This window comes from Gadus chalcogrammus, chromosome 17 (assembly GCF_026213295.1).
Source record: "Gadus chalcogrammus isolate NIFS_2021 chromosome 17, NIFS_Gcha_1.0, whole genome shotgun sequence".
In the NCBI taxonomy this organism is placed as follows: Eukaryota; Metazoa; Chordata; class Actinopteri; order Gadiformes; family Gadidae; genus Gadus; species Gadus chalcogrammus.
In genome coordinates this window covers 9,744,615-9,760,453 of record NC_079428.1, presented here as the reverse complement: position 1 = coordinate 9,760,453, position 15,839 = coordinate 9,744,615, and the positions used below count along the sequence as shown (strand labels likewise).

Here is a 15,839-nt window from a genome sequence, read left to right as displayed (position 1 = left end):
TGTCTTTTTGAAATACCGAAGAAAGAAACATGTCCCGAAACCGAAAAAAAGAAAAAGAAAACCACCGGGAATGTAGAACAGCTCCAGCACTCGGCGGAATCCTCGGCGACATCAATATCAATTTACCGCTCCTTTCAACCCCCCCCCCCTCCCCCTCAGCCTTCATATCTCCAAATAAGGGCGTATTGACAAGTGATGTAGTGCCCACGAGCGCGTCTGCACTCAGGAGTCGTTGGAGCTCAGCGGGGGAAATCATGCGTATTGAGTTTCCAGGAAGGGAGATGGTTAGCGCGGGGGACGGGACAAGACAACCTGCCGCGCCACGCGCCGTCGGCCTAGCCGCCGCCGCGGAGCAGCCCATTTGAATATAAAAGTCGTTTTGCGGCAGTTAAAGTGGTTCAGCTATTGTTATTTCATTGTTCATGCATTTCTTCCACCTTTTTCTTCTCACTCCCACTCGTCATTAATCCTATCGTGCTTCATGTATTTAATGAAATCTCCTCGTTCATCTTTGGCTTTGCATTTCAGGTATTTTTTTTCCTCTTGCGTACAAGATTTTTGTTATGCATGACTCATTTTGAAGAAAAAAAAACGCAAGTTGACCCTACACAGAGTGCAACTCCCTCGACGTCCTCGACAGGTCACAGGAGAAGTCCCCCCCCCCCCGCACCAACAGCTGGTGGTAAACATCTGCCACAATGGCTTCCTTTTCAACCGTGATTGGCTCACACCCAGTCTCTTCTTACATTCTCTTCAATTTTCAATTCACCCATATTTCCCCTCCCTCTGTCTCCCTCTGCCTCCCTCTGCTTTAGTGCTTTTCCTTTGCTCCCCATAGAAATCACAGTTTGTGCTTCAAGGCCAATTCCAACGCTCGGTAGCCGGCATTATGAACGCGGACAGGTGTTCTGCTCTCTCTCTCTCTCTCTCTCTCTCTCTCTCTCTCTCTCTCTCTCTCTCTCTCTCTCTCTCTCTCTCTCTCTCTCTCTCTCTCTCTCTCTCTCTCTCTCTCTCTCTCTCTCTCTCTCTCTCTCTCTCTCTCTCTCTCTCATTCTCTCTCTCGCTCTCTCTCCCCTGTGGCGATAGCCCTCTGCTCTGCCCCTAACATCCCACCATTCTTGTTGTCGCCGCGACCACATTTCTGGGGGACTGCCCGGGTTTATGTTTGTGTTTCCTGTCTTTTCGTCTTTATTCTTTCCCGTTCTCCTTTGTCGTCGTTGTTGTTGTTTACGTTCTTGCTCCGCAACGCATTTTTCTAACAAATTAATTTTGAAATGGAACACACGAGGCATTCGCTCCGGAATGAAATGTGCCGTCGCGTTTTTGCCGCCAGTTGGAAAAAACGCAGACTCTTTGTTTGAGTAAATTGCTGCTATTTTAGATTGGGAGCACACTGTCGGGTTTTCAGTTTCACCCCTGTCGCTTCCGGTTTCTTTTTTGTAATTCAATATTCCATCAGGTCTTCCTCGAATACATCAACTATTCTCCATCATGTGGGCTCAGTCGGCTGGGTCCTGGAAGCCATCTTCTCCTCTCCTCTCCTCTCACTTAAAATGATCCCCATCGTTCAGTCGAGCATCGTTCTGTATGCTCAGTCATACAGAAACATGCTCCGCCATACTGTGTGCGTGCGTGCGTGCGTGCGTGCGTGCGTGCGTGCGTGCGTGCGTGCGTGCGTGCGTGCGTGGCGTGCGTGCGTGCGTGCGTGGCGTGCGTGCGTGCGTGCGTGCGTGCGTGCGTGCGTGCGTGCGTGCGTGCGTGCGTGCGTGCGTGCGTGCGTGCGTGCGTGCGTGCGTGCGTGCGTGCGTGCGTGCGTGCGCGTGTGTGTGTGTGTGAACACAGCCTGTGCAGTACAATCTGGTAAGAAGTACTTCACACGCACACATTCAGACACCCACATGCACGCATGCACACAAACACACGTGCTGGAAATTATTTGGAGAGTTGGTGCGAGTACATACTGCACACACACACGCCCACAGAAACGCACGCTCTCCTCATAGCAATACTGACACATAAGGCGTTACGCGGTGTTATTTTGAGCGTCAAACGGCGACGCTCGACAGTCTGTACGTCAAGTTGAGGTCATTAAAGAGAGAGTGATGCATGCTGGGGTACGGATAGCTCCACTCCCCCTCTCTCCCTCTCCAGCGCTGTCTCTTTCCGCCTCTCGTTCTCGTATTTCACGGCAGCCAACTGTAAGTCTAACTCCCGAGTCCCAGTGCTAAACGCACCTGCTCAGTGTGAGGCGAGTGGAGTCACACCACGCCGGCACTGCCTGAACGCTCCCCAACACTGATACCGTGTCACTATGTAGGATGACCACTCAGACTCAACACAGCGCACGGCCATGCAGACATGCATCGATTATATGTTTACATTGTACAAGGCCTGATGCTTTTGCACTCCACACATTTTAAGATTGTTTTCATTGTGGGTTCGGGCGGAGGGACGGGCGGATGGTTGGAATGGACGGACGGAGCGAAAGGTGTTGGAAGGATGGAGGAATGGATGGATGTGTCATGGAGAGATGGAGGGAAAGATGACTGGATGGATGGATGAAACAGGTTGAGTGATGGATGAAATATGGAGGGAGGTTAGATAGATGCTATGGACAGATGTGATGGACAGGTGGATCGGTGAAAAGGGTGGCTGAATGGACGGCAGTAGCTCAGGAGGCAGAGCTGGTTGTCTTGTACCCGGAAGGTTGCTAGTTTGATCCCCGGCTCGTCCTAGCCGAGTGTTGAGGTGTCCCTGGGCAAGACAGCTCACCCTAACCGCTCCTGATGAAATGGCTGCCACCTTGGTCAACACCGGAGTGTGTACATTGTTTTGTTGTAAGTCGCTGTGGATAAAAGCGTCGCTAAATGCACTAAATGTTATTGTAATGGGCAGATGGACGGATGGATGGATTCTGTGATGGTAGAGGGAAGATGGATGGAAGAGAAGGGCGGATGGATGGACAGACTGCCTGCTGCGCCAAGCCAGCATCACATCTCAGGAGTGCTGCAAGGAAATCTAAAATATTGTGTATCCTGCTATGCTCACTATGTTCAGTATTTCATTTCGAAATGTCCACTCCTTACATCTCCCTCCTTTAAGTCTACCAACATACTCAACTCGTGTTCTGTAGTCTAGCATATATATATGGAAAGATGATTCTTTGGACCACAGAAAAAAAATGAGCTATTCAGCTAACTTGGGTATAGAACCTGTTCTGTACATGGTCCCTGTCAACTCAACCAGTAAACTAAACTATATACATATATATATTTATACACATATGTCTGTGCACATCATTCCGATAATGTTGATGATGCTTTGTGGGAATGAGCCTCACCTATCTACACATCCGTAACATCCTCAGTCTGAGCATGTTCTCTTATGAAATCATGTGCTAAAATGACTTGAAACATCCATTCCTTCTTTCGTGTGTGTGTGTGTGTGCGTGTGCGTGTGCGTGTGCGTGTGTGTGTGTGTCTGTGTGTCTGGCTTCCTAATTGGCTCATCCACCTCCGGATGCTGCTTCAGATCAGGAGCGTGCCTGGACTAACTAGCCGTGGACTCTGACATTAACACGCTTACCACACGCCCCCGGCCCCGCACGTTAAGTCCACCCACCCATTCTGCACACACACACACAAACGCACACTAAAACACACACACACACACACACACTCGCTGTCTCTGTCTGTCTGTCTGTCTGTCTGTCTGTCTGTCTGTCTGTCTGTCTGTCTGTCTGTCTGTCTGTCTGTCTGTCTGTCTGTCTGTCTCTCTCTCTGTCTCTCTCTCTGTCTCTGTCTCTGTTTCTCTCTCCCTCTCTCTCTCTCTCTCTCTCTCTCTCTCTCTCTCTCTCTCTCTCTCTCTCTCTCAGCATCTAAAGTGCACACCGTGACTTAAAAGACAATCAAAGAGAAAGGTTATCGCTGTTGTATTTAAGTTCAATCAGGATCAATGCCTGCGTATCACTGCACCGCACGCTAGCGTTTGCGTGTGTGCCTGTGTGTGTGTGTGTGTGTGTGTGAGTACGAGTGGGCGCGCTGCTGTTTTTGTGTTTGAAGAAGGGTGAACGAGACGGGCGCGGCCCGAGAACACATTAGCGGGTTAGCGTGGTCGGCTGAACATCGACCAGGGTTGACGTGGCTGCCCGAGCTGCCTCCTCTCTGACCCTGATCCACCCAGCCCGGCTCCCAGTCAGCCTCCCCCCTCCGGAGGCCCCTGTCATTAGAGGGGGGGGGTGGAACCATCCAGACGCAAGCTGATTGGCTAGGGCAGAGAGAGGAACGTAGAGAGCCGTTTCGATCACGTTGTGTCTGTAGCTAAAACGATACTAGCCCTTTACCTGCCCCGTGAGGACTTGTAACTAAATTCAGCGGAAGCTTCAGATGCAAAACGTTGAGGGGGACGACTTCTGGTGAATAGTAATGGCGAATAGTACAGGGACTGCGTTGAAAGAATAGGGGAGCACTCGCCTATCTATGGAGTGGACCGCCTCCCATTGCGGAAGGCACACGTGCCTCATTATGAAGTCCGAGGCACCACGAGCAATGTTTTGTGGCAGGACAAAACAATATGTTTAAGGAGAAGAGCTGTAAAATGGGAAAAAGTAAAATAGGAATTAAAGATAAAGGGATGAGGGATGGCCAGAGGCGGTGGGCTGGTGATTGTCTATCAGTCTGCAGCAGAAGGAGGCTTGCTGTGTTGCCCAAAGGCACTCGGGGCCCAGGCGGACGGAGCCTATGGTAGATAAGAGCAGGACGAAACAAGTTAGGAGCAGAAGGGCTGCCACGTGGCCGGCATTTGCATATACACGTGCACAATCGCACACACACACACACACACACATACGCAAATGCCCACACGGACGCACACACACACTCACGGACCCGCACACACACACTCACACTCATGCGCACACAGATGCACACACAAACATACACGGACAAACACAAACGTACACAGACATAGAGACACAAACACAAACACACAGAAATCCACGCACACACACAGGAACTTACTTGGACACATCCTCGAAATGTAAAAGAAATGGACTTGGGACAGATTTTTTTTCTGAATAAGTGCTGTAGTTGTGCTTGTGTGTATGTGTGTGTGCGTGTGTCATCCCCTCCATGCTTTGAAGTCTTCTAGCACGCCAGGAAGTACTCCACCCTAGGAAAAGTGGGGAACGTGGGTCTCCGAATATCGAGGTTGGTGAATGAACATAGAATTAAAGAGTTGACACCCATTTTTTGTGTGTGTGTGTGTGTGTGTTTCTGTGTGCGCGTGCGCGTGCGTGTGCGCGCGCGTGCGGGCGTGCGGGCGTGCGTGTGTGTGCTCGTGGATGTGTGTGATGGGACTAGGAACAGAAACATAAATTGTGTATTTAAAAGATGTCAAGCAACCAGCAAATCGTTAGATAGCTTATCCTGATCGCTCTCAGAACTTACACAGATACACACAAACACTCACACACACGCACACACCCACACACACATACGCACGCTCTCCATTCCTCCTGGCTGGCGCTTGGAATCAACCATGCTGTCAACAACCAATCAGATAAAATCCCCGATCGCCCCTGGATACGGGCTAAGCTCTTGCTATAGAATATTCCCCTCTTTTTAAATTTGAATTTGAATTATGGATTGGCATTTTTTTTCTTTACCAGCTAGGTCGCCTCTGTTCAGAAATTCTGCTTCAAGATAAAAAGGCGGGGGAGGGAGGGAGGGAGGGAGAGAAAGAGACCCCCCACATCGCCTCTGCACTTCACCTATCCCTTCCCATCAATTACTTTTCAGCCTAGATCTACCTCTCCCTCTCACTCTCACTCTTGTCACTCTTGGGCCCAATCCCATTTCTACCCCTTACCCCTTCCCCTTACCCCTCCCCCTTGTTTTGAAGGGGTAAGGGGAAGGGGTAAGGGGTAGAAATAGGATTGGGCCTTACTCTCCCTTTCTCTCTCTCTCTCTCTCTCTCTCTCTCTCTCTCTCTCTCTCTCTCTCTCTCTCTCTCTCTCTCTCTCTCTCTCTCTCCAGGAGACATGTCATGTCTCCAGGAGACATGTCATGTCTCCTGGGCGGATCATGGCCTAGTTCACAATTTCCTGGAGATAGGGAGAGAGCGAGAGAGCAAGAGAGTGAAAGGGAGAGTAAGGCCCAAGAGATGGAGAGAGAGATAGGGAGAGTGGGAGAGAGAGAGAGAGAGAGAGAGAGAGAGAGAGAGAGGGAGAGGGAGAGGGGAGGAGGAGGAGGAAGAGAGAGAGAGAGGGGTAAATATTAGAGCAAAAGTCTAACGAAAGAGCCTGTTGATAATCTTCTGCTGTGTGTGTGTGTGTGTGTGTGTGTGTGTGTGTGTGTGTGTGTGTGTGTGTGTGTGTGTGTGTGTGTGTGTGTGTGTGTGTGTGTGTGTGTGTTCACACACTACAGATGGTATTCTGTAGGGCGTATTGGGTGACAGCAAGGTATATAGGAAGTCTTTAGGGACGTATAGGAGGAGAGGACATAGGCAATCGATCAGATTCCTGGTGTTCGAGGGGAAGAGGCATGGTTACATAAATAGACACACACACACACACACACACACACACACACACACACACACACACACACACACACACACACACACACACACACACACACACACACACAATCTCTCAACCCTTACAACATTCCCCTTGTTATCCAGATGTTTGTTTGCGTTTGTGTGTGTCTGTTAGGGGGTCCAGTTGCTGTATCAAGAGAAATTAGAGAGTCCCTCGCTACAATAAGACGAGGTTAGAAGAGAGAGAGAGAGCGAGAGAGAGAGAGAGAGAGAGAGAGAGAGAGAGAGACTAGAAATGGGTTACCAAGACCTCAGAACCCTTCCGCGTGGTTGCCAGGTCACAGAGTGGGACTCCATAAGTCCCTGCGTTCGTAAACAACCCGAAGACAATGGGATGGGAAGTGAGGTATTGTTTCCAATTCCACTGTAGCTGTATTGCGCCTCCATGCAATGTCAGGGTCGGCTGGGTGCCATTTGTTTGCATTAGTTTTTTGTTTATTCACACAGTATTTAGGGAGAGATGTACTCGGTTTATCGCCTGGCATTTAGTTATGGGATCAGAGTTTTAGGAGAGAGAGAGAGGGAGGGGGGAAAGGAGAGGAGCAGGGGGGATTGCAGAGAAGGGGAGACCGAGAGAGAGGGAGAGATTAATAACGGGAATGAGGGAGAGGAGGAGAGCGGTCGAGGAGATGATGGGAGGAGAGTGGAGCACAGAGTAAACATATGAGAGGGATGGACGAAAGGGGAGAGACGAGCGGGCAGAGAGGAGATAATGGAAGTGGAGAGCAGAAGAGAGGCCATATGAGAGGAGAAGAGATGAAACATAAGGTGAGGAATCTGAAGGAGCGGGGAGGCCTTTTAAGATGCAGAGTGTGTTCTGTGGCTTTGAACCAGACTTTGTCGTTGCTCCCTTGCATATACCAAGTTATGTGTCTGTGTGTGGGTGAGTGTGTTTGAGGGAATACCAAAGTGCAAGAGAAAGGTGAGGTTCCTATTCCCTGGCATGTATCAGAGAGAGAGAGAGAGAGAGAGAGAGAGAGAGAGAGAGAGAGAGAGAGAGAGAGGTGGACTGGGAGAGGGATTGGGTCATTCAGAGGGGGAGACCACTTGCCTTGAGAACACATGAACCATGCCTTTTGCCCTGGTGCCGTGCTAACACACACTCAAACACACATACACAAACTCACGCTCTGACACCCACCCTGCCGTCCATTCTTTCAAATGTCAACCTTCGGTTTTTATATTCGGTTCTCATGCATTTCAAATTCCCACACAAAAGCACACAAGCACACAAACACATCACCCCAGCTCGGAGGCTGTTCCTCTTCTCAGCCTTTTATTCATATTCACCTTTAAATTCGTCCATTTTTCTCCGCTCTTCAAGTAAATTACACAGGCAGCCTCCGTGTGAACTACGACCCTGAGTTAGGCTTTTTCAGCGGAGCGCGACCCCAAAAGATAAAAAACAACCTTACCAGGGACCCACCTCCTTTACCTCTAACGCCGAGCTAATCAAGCTCACCTCCGCTCACCCCGTCCCACCACCCCGTCTCACCCCCTCCTCACCCCATCTCACCCACTCTCACCCTGTCCCACAACCCTGTCTCACCCCGTCTCACCCCCGTATCACCCACTCTCACCTCATCTCGCCCCACATTATTACATTTAATATTAGGGTTCACTCTTCTCTGTCTCACTCAGCCATTGTTTTTAATGGGGTATCCTGAAGCCTTCTTCCTGATCCTGCATGTTTACCCCCCCTGCCCCCGCCTCCGTACGCAGTCAGCGTGGCTACTGGAGGCCAAGGCACTGCCGGCAAACGGGTGCTCAATTATAAATAATGAGGCGTGGGTATGTGTATGTCTATGAATCACCTATAGGTATATATACGTGTGTTTGTGTGGGTGTTTGTGCTTACGTGTGTGCGCGCGTGTGTGTGTGCGCACGTGTGTGTAGGGCCGGCAGCACTTGTCGCTTGCATGCTGTGTGGCAGTCTGCAACACATCTTCCACACTGTCAAGCATGTAAACACAAATCCTCACAAACACGACACGTACATGCACCTGCCAGAGATGTGGATACATACACATGTTGTCCAATAAATCTCATTCCTTTGCTCTCTGGGAAAGTGTTTGCCTGTGTGCTTTCGTGCAGCCTCCGTCTTGGAGGCTCTGAAGGCTGTTGCTTGTGCTGAGAACCCACCAAGAAGGGCTTCTCTAGGAGGGTAAAATACAGAGGGCGACGGGGGGGGGGGGTGTGTAAAAGTGATACAGACAGAGAGGTGCGGGTGTGTGTGCGTTGGTGTATGTGTGTGAGCTAAAGTTATGTTGAATAAATACACACACCTTGAAATTGAAAGATGGGGCTGAGAAACTTTTTAATTCATTTCATTGTATTTACCTAAACAGGATATACAATGGTGTCTCAGTGCCTCTGGGCGATGGGTTGTTTTTCATGTATTTTTGAATATTTAATGGGGATATAATGGAAAAAGGAGATGATTGTGAATAGTTTGGCATTACTTATGGAATAAAGTGTATCATTCAATAAAGGGATTAATGATGAAGTTAGGGCAATGTTAGAAAAATAGAAAACACACACACACACACACACACACACACATATATTGCAAACATGGACTCAGTTTGATACACATAGGACGCTGAATTGATTGAAATTCAAGTACATCACCCAGCTCGTTGCATGGATATACTCCCACCATGTGATCCTGTGCATATTTATGGGTTCATGTCCATGCTTAGGCTTCATTAGAGACTATCCAGGGAGAGGATCAACGTGTTGTGGAAACACTTCTAATGACTGAAAGTCCTCGTTATGGATGTCATACGTCACTGCATGAACCCTAATTAAAACAACAAATAGTATCCACATAATAGTCGCCTATGAATAATCGCAGCAAAGTAGTCCTCATGGAATAGCCGTAGTCTTTGGTTGACTGCTGCTTGAAAATAGTCGTAATGAAATCTTGCCCACTTCTACGCCAAGTCAGGTTCATTTGCTTGCCAGTGTTGTATCAAAATTGTGGTAATGAAATGAAGTTAGACTCTCTTAAACTAAGAGACTTCAAGAGGGCTTCTGCATCAAACAGACGTTTATACATTTTTCGCCTTTGAATGATTGCCAAACAAAAAATATTCCATAGTTTTGTGTTAACTAGGGTTAAGTAAATATAGTTGATTGTTCTGACCTCAGAAACCTCAATAGCAAGTCTGCCTCAAACACTACTTTGACAAACATGTTCATCAGCTCGTTTATATGCAGATTTCATCCTCAGCCCTCAACCCCCTCCCCCCGGGCAGATTGAGCAGTAACTGTGCGGGTAGACAGGCGTGCACGACGTCAACTCAAACAATGTGTGCGTTTCAATTGGTGTGTGTGCGTGTGTGTATGTGTGTGTGTGAAGGTGACCTTCCATGCCGCTGCATCGGGTGGATTGTGGGTAATCGTTTTGGGCTCCGATCTCACCTTTGTGTCTGTAGTGAGCACCTCCATCGCATCTAAAGCTCGCCCTCTGAATGTGGGGTGAGGCTCCTGACTGCGTGTGGAGGGTGGGGGGAAGACAGGCGAGATTGGGGTTTTCCAGAGGGAGTAGCTCAGGGAAGAGAAGGAGTAATTGGAGGATCTCTCTCTCTCTCTCTCTCTCTCTCTCTCTCTCTGCTTTCTGTCTCTCTCTGTCCTTCAATCTCTCTCTCTCTCTCTCTCTCTCTTTCTCTGCACATCGATAGACATGCTTTCACTCACGCAAAAACATGCACACGCTTGTGTGTATACGGGTCTGTTTCATCACGTACAGAGGTGGGTGGTCGTCCGCAGCCATCATTCTATTGATCGACTGAAATGTTTGGCCCTGTGTGTGTGTGTGTGTGGGCGAGAGAGGGAAAGAGAGCGAGAGAGCGCGAGAGACCATCAGGAGGAAGTAAGCTGTCAATAAGTGCTCAAGGGGAAGAGCAACGGAATTGGAGATGGACCTGCGCCATGGAGATGGTAGTAGATGTACGCTTTGTACGCTTTCTTGTGTTTATGGTGATCAAAGAAATGTGTTAAAGTAGAAGGTTTATGTGCAGCACATGTGACAACCAGACATGGCTGTCCCCTGCCTCGTTGGCACGCAGGCTCGAGCGTTTGAGTGGAGAAATTAATTAAACGTTTCCGCTAGATCAAAATAAATTCTAATAACACACACTCAGGGAAAATGACAAAATGTCCTGAAATACACGCGTCTAATCCAAACAACTCCAAATCCAAACAACTCCAAATCCAAAGCCTCAAACAACAAACCGGCATCTCACACCACCCACCCCCCCCCCCCCCCCCCCCCACCCCCCCCCTGAGACAAAAAAACAAGCAAAACAATTATTCCCCGAAAGTACCAAAAACACCAAACACAAATCCCACTGCTCGAACCAAACAGGGAAACAGAGAAACAAACAGAAAGACTGGAGTGGGACCTAGCCCCCCCCCCCCCCCCCCCAACACCCTTCCATCCCTCACACTACCCTGTGCCAGGCTCTACATCAACCCCCCCCAGTCCTCAGTCCAAACCTTTCCTCCGCCTCTGGTGATTGATGGCCAACATTGTTCAGTGGCTCTTGGTGGCGGTGCTTCGTAATTGCTTTTTGATATTGTTACAAATGAGAAATTACAGCGTGCCCATTACCAGCATCAGAGATAAACAATGGAGAAGAGGGGGGGGGGGGGGGGGGGAGGGAGAGAGGGTGACGTGGGTGAGGGGGGGGGGGGAGGCAGGAAGGTGGGGGACTGCTCGGAGTGGGACGATAAGGAACGCTGACAGTCGCGAGGAGGGAAACAGAGAGGGACGAGCTCAGAGGCTTTTCGTGGAGAGGGAGCACTTCACTGTAGAAAGGTTAGTCATCAGAGGAGTACAGAGAGAGAGGGGAGGGAGAGAGAGACAGAGGGGGGTGACAGAGGACAGCAAGAGTGAGTGAGAGTGAAGGAGAGGCGAAGGAAAGAGTGATGAAGCAAGCAGGGAGAAAGAAAAAGGGAGACAAAAGACAGTGAGGGACAAAAGGGGGATTACTTTTTCATTGTTCCCCGTCTCCCCGCTTGGTAATAGTGCAAAGCTCATTGTTGTTATTTTGTTCATTTAAATGGCAGTTGAAATGCCACTGCTCAGTGCTCGCGGGGGTAGGATGTGATGCTGTGAGAGAGCAGCCACCCGACAGCCCGCTGGTGTCAAATACCAATCCAGAATGATTTACTTAGAATTCTATAATGATGATTTAATCCTCTCAGACAGTGTTTGTTTGTGACAAATCATAAAATAATTAACATTAAAGGTGAGGTTTGAACTCGCAATCGTCACGAGTGAAACACAACACTAAGAACATAGATAATGGTTCCAAAATCGTTCTAAAATCAAATCCAGAGTGTGTTCCAGAACTCAGAAAGGCCCTCGATACGGGTTGTCTTGTCTGCTCCGGGGCGGAGCATGTGTTAGCGTGCGTTAGCTCATGCGCTGCTTTCATGTGACCTGTCGCATGAGCTCGGTCAGCGGACGCTAATTCCAATCTAATATCATAGCCACCAGCCTCTGTCATCCCCGGCCCTCTGAGCATGATAAGATGTGGTTGACAAGTGTGACATTTGTTTATTTATTTATAAAAAAAAGAAATTCTTAACCACAGGCACCATTAGCCATATTCACAAGATACGATGAACACATCGGCACGACAGCGAGCATCTTGTCCCGCCGAACACACATGCAAACATACACATATACACACACACACACACACACACACACGCACACACACACACACACCCTTTAGCTCAACAAAAACAAAAGTGGCCTACTTCTTGAAACACAAATCTGTCTCTCTGTGGGCCGCGTGTTCGACACGGTTCAGTCGCACACACACGAACACACACACACTTGTGTACACATACACACACACACACACATGCACACATACACACAAAAAAACCTTTTTAAAACACAAATCTGTGTATGTGCGGCTGTTGCTCTGGGCCGTGTGTAAGACAAGGTAGTGGTGAAGCACACCAGCTGTTTACCTCCCTCCCTCCCTCCCTCCCTCCCTCCCTCCCTCCCTCCCTCTCCCTATTCCTCTGGCCTTGTCCTTCATGCAGACAGGAGAGAGTAGCAAGGTTGCACGTGTGCGTGTGTGCCTGCGTGCGTGTGAGTGTGTGTGCGTGTGTGCGTGTGTGTGTGTTCACCTCTGCCTCTCTTCTCCCCGCCTCCAGCCCTTCCACCTTCATCCTCAGCGGCCTCCCTCTCCTCCTACCTCAGGCTAGTGCTGTCCTTCAGCCTTCGCTCTCTCCGGCTTCACCTCTCTCTCTGTGACCGTCTCTATATTTACATTAATCTCTATCTCTTCCTACCTTTCCTCTGTCTGTCTCTCTCTCTCTCTCTCTCGCGCACCCTTACCGATCCCCTTCCCTCTCCCTTGGCCTCTCTGGATCCGTCTCCCTCTCTCTCCCTCCTTCTCGGTCTCTATCTCCCTTCTTCTCCTCTTTCTCTCTGTATCTCACAATCTCCCCTTATCTGTCTCTCACTCTGTCTTTCTCAATCCCCCTTCCTAACTCGATCTCTATGTCACACACCCACACTCCCTCCCTAACCCTCTCCCCTTCCTCCTCCTCTCTCTCTCTGTGTCTCTCTCTCTCTAGCTCTCTCTTTCTTTCGCCAGCCTCTGGTGGATTGAAACGTTGATGGTTTACTTCCGAGCATGCTGAGAGCAACGTGGTGTGTGTGCAGGAGGGTGGGGTTGAGGTGCAGTTGGAGGTGGATGTGGGTGGATGAATGCTCTGCAGCGAGGAGTAGGTTGGGAAGTGAGTTTAGCCTTGAGGGTAATATGCATCTGTTATTGATTCCACCGCAAACACAAATTTCCTTTCATTTGTTTATATATCATAGATTGAAGCCCCTGAACGTAAACATTCATGAATACAACTTTGAGGAGGGGTTCTCGTTTATATTAGTGACAAATGCAATTTAAAATAGCTGTTAAGAAAACGAAGTAGGCTATCTAAAAGATTTGTTAAAGTTATAGTATATTTCATTAGAGTAATTTAGTCGAAAAACAACACAGCAGTAAATAAAAATGTTATATTCCGAAACGAATAACACAATAAAATACTACAATAATAAATATAATATTATAACACAAAATATATATATAATACAAAATATATATAATAATAAAACAAAATGCATCATGAAAATTGTAGCGAATATACCGCCCAGGCCTACACCAGCTCAGTCGTGCTGCTAGAGCCACCACAGACCGTCCCTGAGGTCAAAGTTCAAGGAAGGTCAAGGAGAACATTTTGAGTTTCGATACAGCAAAAAAGCTAGATAAAGTCCCCTCAGAGAAAGAAGGGGAAGAAAAGAAGACCTCCTGTGAAGGCACACATTATTTCGGGTCAGAGCGAGGTTTTGCCGCTGCAGAACCGCACGACAGTCGTGAGCGAGGCCGCAGACACACAAAGAGGAGGGCGGTATTGTACCGCAAAGGTCGACGGGGAGATTGTTAGATTGGCTGTTCCGACATCTAGGTCGATCAAACCGCTAGCAACAACATAGCCTTGATCTTGGGGAAAAGGGCAGTTATGCAGTACTTTGTTTGCGTTTATCCATCTGTGTGGTGCATCTGTATATGGGCTTTGTGTGTGTGTGTGTATGTGTGTGCACATGTGGTGTGCGACTGTGGTGTATAAGTCTGGCTGTGTGTTTGTGTGTGTGTGTGTGTGTGTGTGTGTGTGTGTGGGGGTGTGAAGGCCTTGAGTGTGCATGTAATCCTTCTGATATATTTCATTTTGATCATTTGTCGTTTCATAGAGGACTCCTGGCCCCACACAGCAGGCGCCAGGAGACAAAGACATTACGAATGCATGCAGACTGCAGTCTGTCAAATTCTTTAATCATCAGAAATGCTTTTCCGGACTACAGATAATTAAACTTCAGGGATGTGTGCCATCAGGCCTTTTTCCCTGCTTTTAAATTAATATCTTGTCAGCTTTTTTGCTAGTTTTGAACCTGCTAAACATCTCGGCACAACGTTCAAACTGCCTTCAAACTGAAACAGTTTCCTTTGTCTTTTTTGTGCGACTCTACGTTTCGTCAACATAGATGAAGGAATCTTAAGGATAAATGTGTTTCATTTACCGTCCCTAAGACTAGCACACGACACACACACGGCCCAGGGCTGTTGTTGTTGCGATGTTTGTTACTATATACCTGTTACTCATTATAATACCGTACAATTTACATCCTCAGAGACCGTTTTTTTAGCTTGGAAACCAGGCGAGGCGCCAGACCGGGAAAACTTGTTTTTCCCTCGCCATGCAGGAAAAATAACAAAACAATAACAAGTCTCCTCTCAGGAATTGCATCGTCGCCAGTGGAATCCCCTTCATACACACGCACACGCACACACACAGACACACACACACATAGGAGCACGCCCTAGAAACCGCCAAGGTGTTTGCGTGCTTCTTGTCCCCAAACAGAGTCTGCTTCCCAAATGATTCCCGCCCTTCGCTTCCCCCACAGGTGGAAAAACAAGTTCCCTAATTAACGGAAAACATCTACGCTGCGCCGGCCACCGCCGTCCGGAGGCAACCATGAAATATGATTTTATTTATTTAGATATAAATAAATATCTATCCAATGTTTTCCTTAACTCGCTGGGGCCGACCGCTGAGTCTGTAAATGTCAGCCAGCAAACAGTTTGTTTATCTTAACCAGAGTGAACAAAGAAGAGGCACTCGAGCACACACTCCCATCCCCCCGTCCACGACGGTTAGGGAACAGGGGGGATACGAGGTCCGTCTGTCTGTCTGTGTGTGTGTGTGTGTGTGTGTGTGTGTGTGTGTGTGTGTGTTTCACGGGTTTTGTTTTGGTCCATTATTTATTGGAGTAATTTGTGTTATTTGTATATCTTTGCACTGCACAAACTTCTCTATTACCTATTTTGGTCCAAAGAATATTTTGTTTCCAAAACATGATTAATGTAAACACTAAGGTTCCGCTATATTTGTTCCAGAAATGTCCTCTCCGATACACGGAAAAAAACAGCGCAGCTTGTTTAGCTCTCGTTAGCCTTATTGACTTAATTCATCGTATTAGCGTGGCACACGAAACTCGTTTTTGATGAAACGGCATAAAAATATCATGACTCTACAATATTTGCCGGCCCTTTTTTTGCTATTTAACATTTAGACGGTGTTTGATTCAAAGCCATGGGGACACACCTAGCTATGAATTTACGATCCATATTTAAAAACTCTAATTGTTT

General features: G+C 48.2%; 1 protein-coding gene across 1 annotated transcript in view; it reads left to right on the top strand.

Moving 5' to 3' along the window:
- The window catches only part of nrxn2b (neurexin 2b), a 179,423-nt gene extending 176,186 nt beyond the window's left edge, over window positions 1–3,237 (top strand). The window contains exon 16 of the mRNA XM_056576223.1: window positions 2,896–3,237. Within this exon, the coding sequence (XP_056432198.1) occupies window positions 2,896–3,101 (206 nt within the window). The 3' untranslated portion in view covers window positions 3,102–3,237. The remainder of the gene's footprint in view (window positions 1–2,895) is intronic.
- Window positions 3,238–15,839: the final 12,602 nt, after the last annotated feature.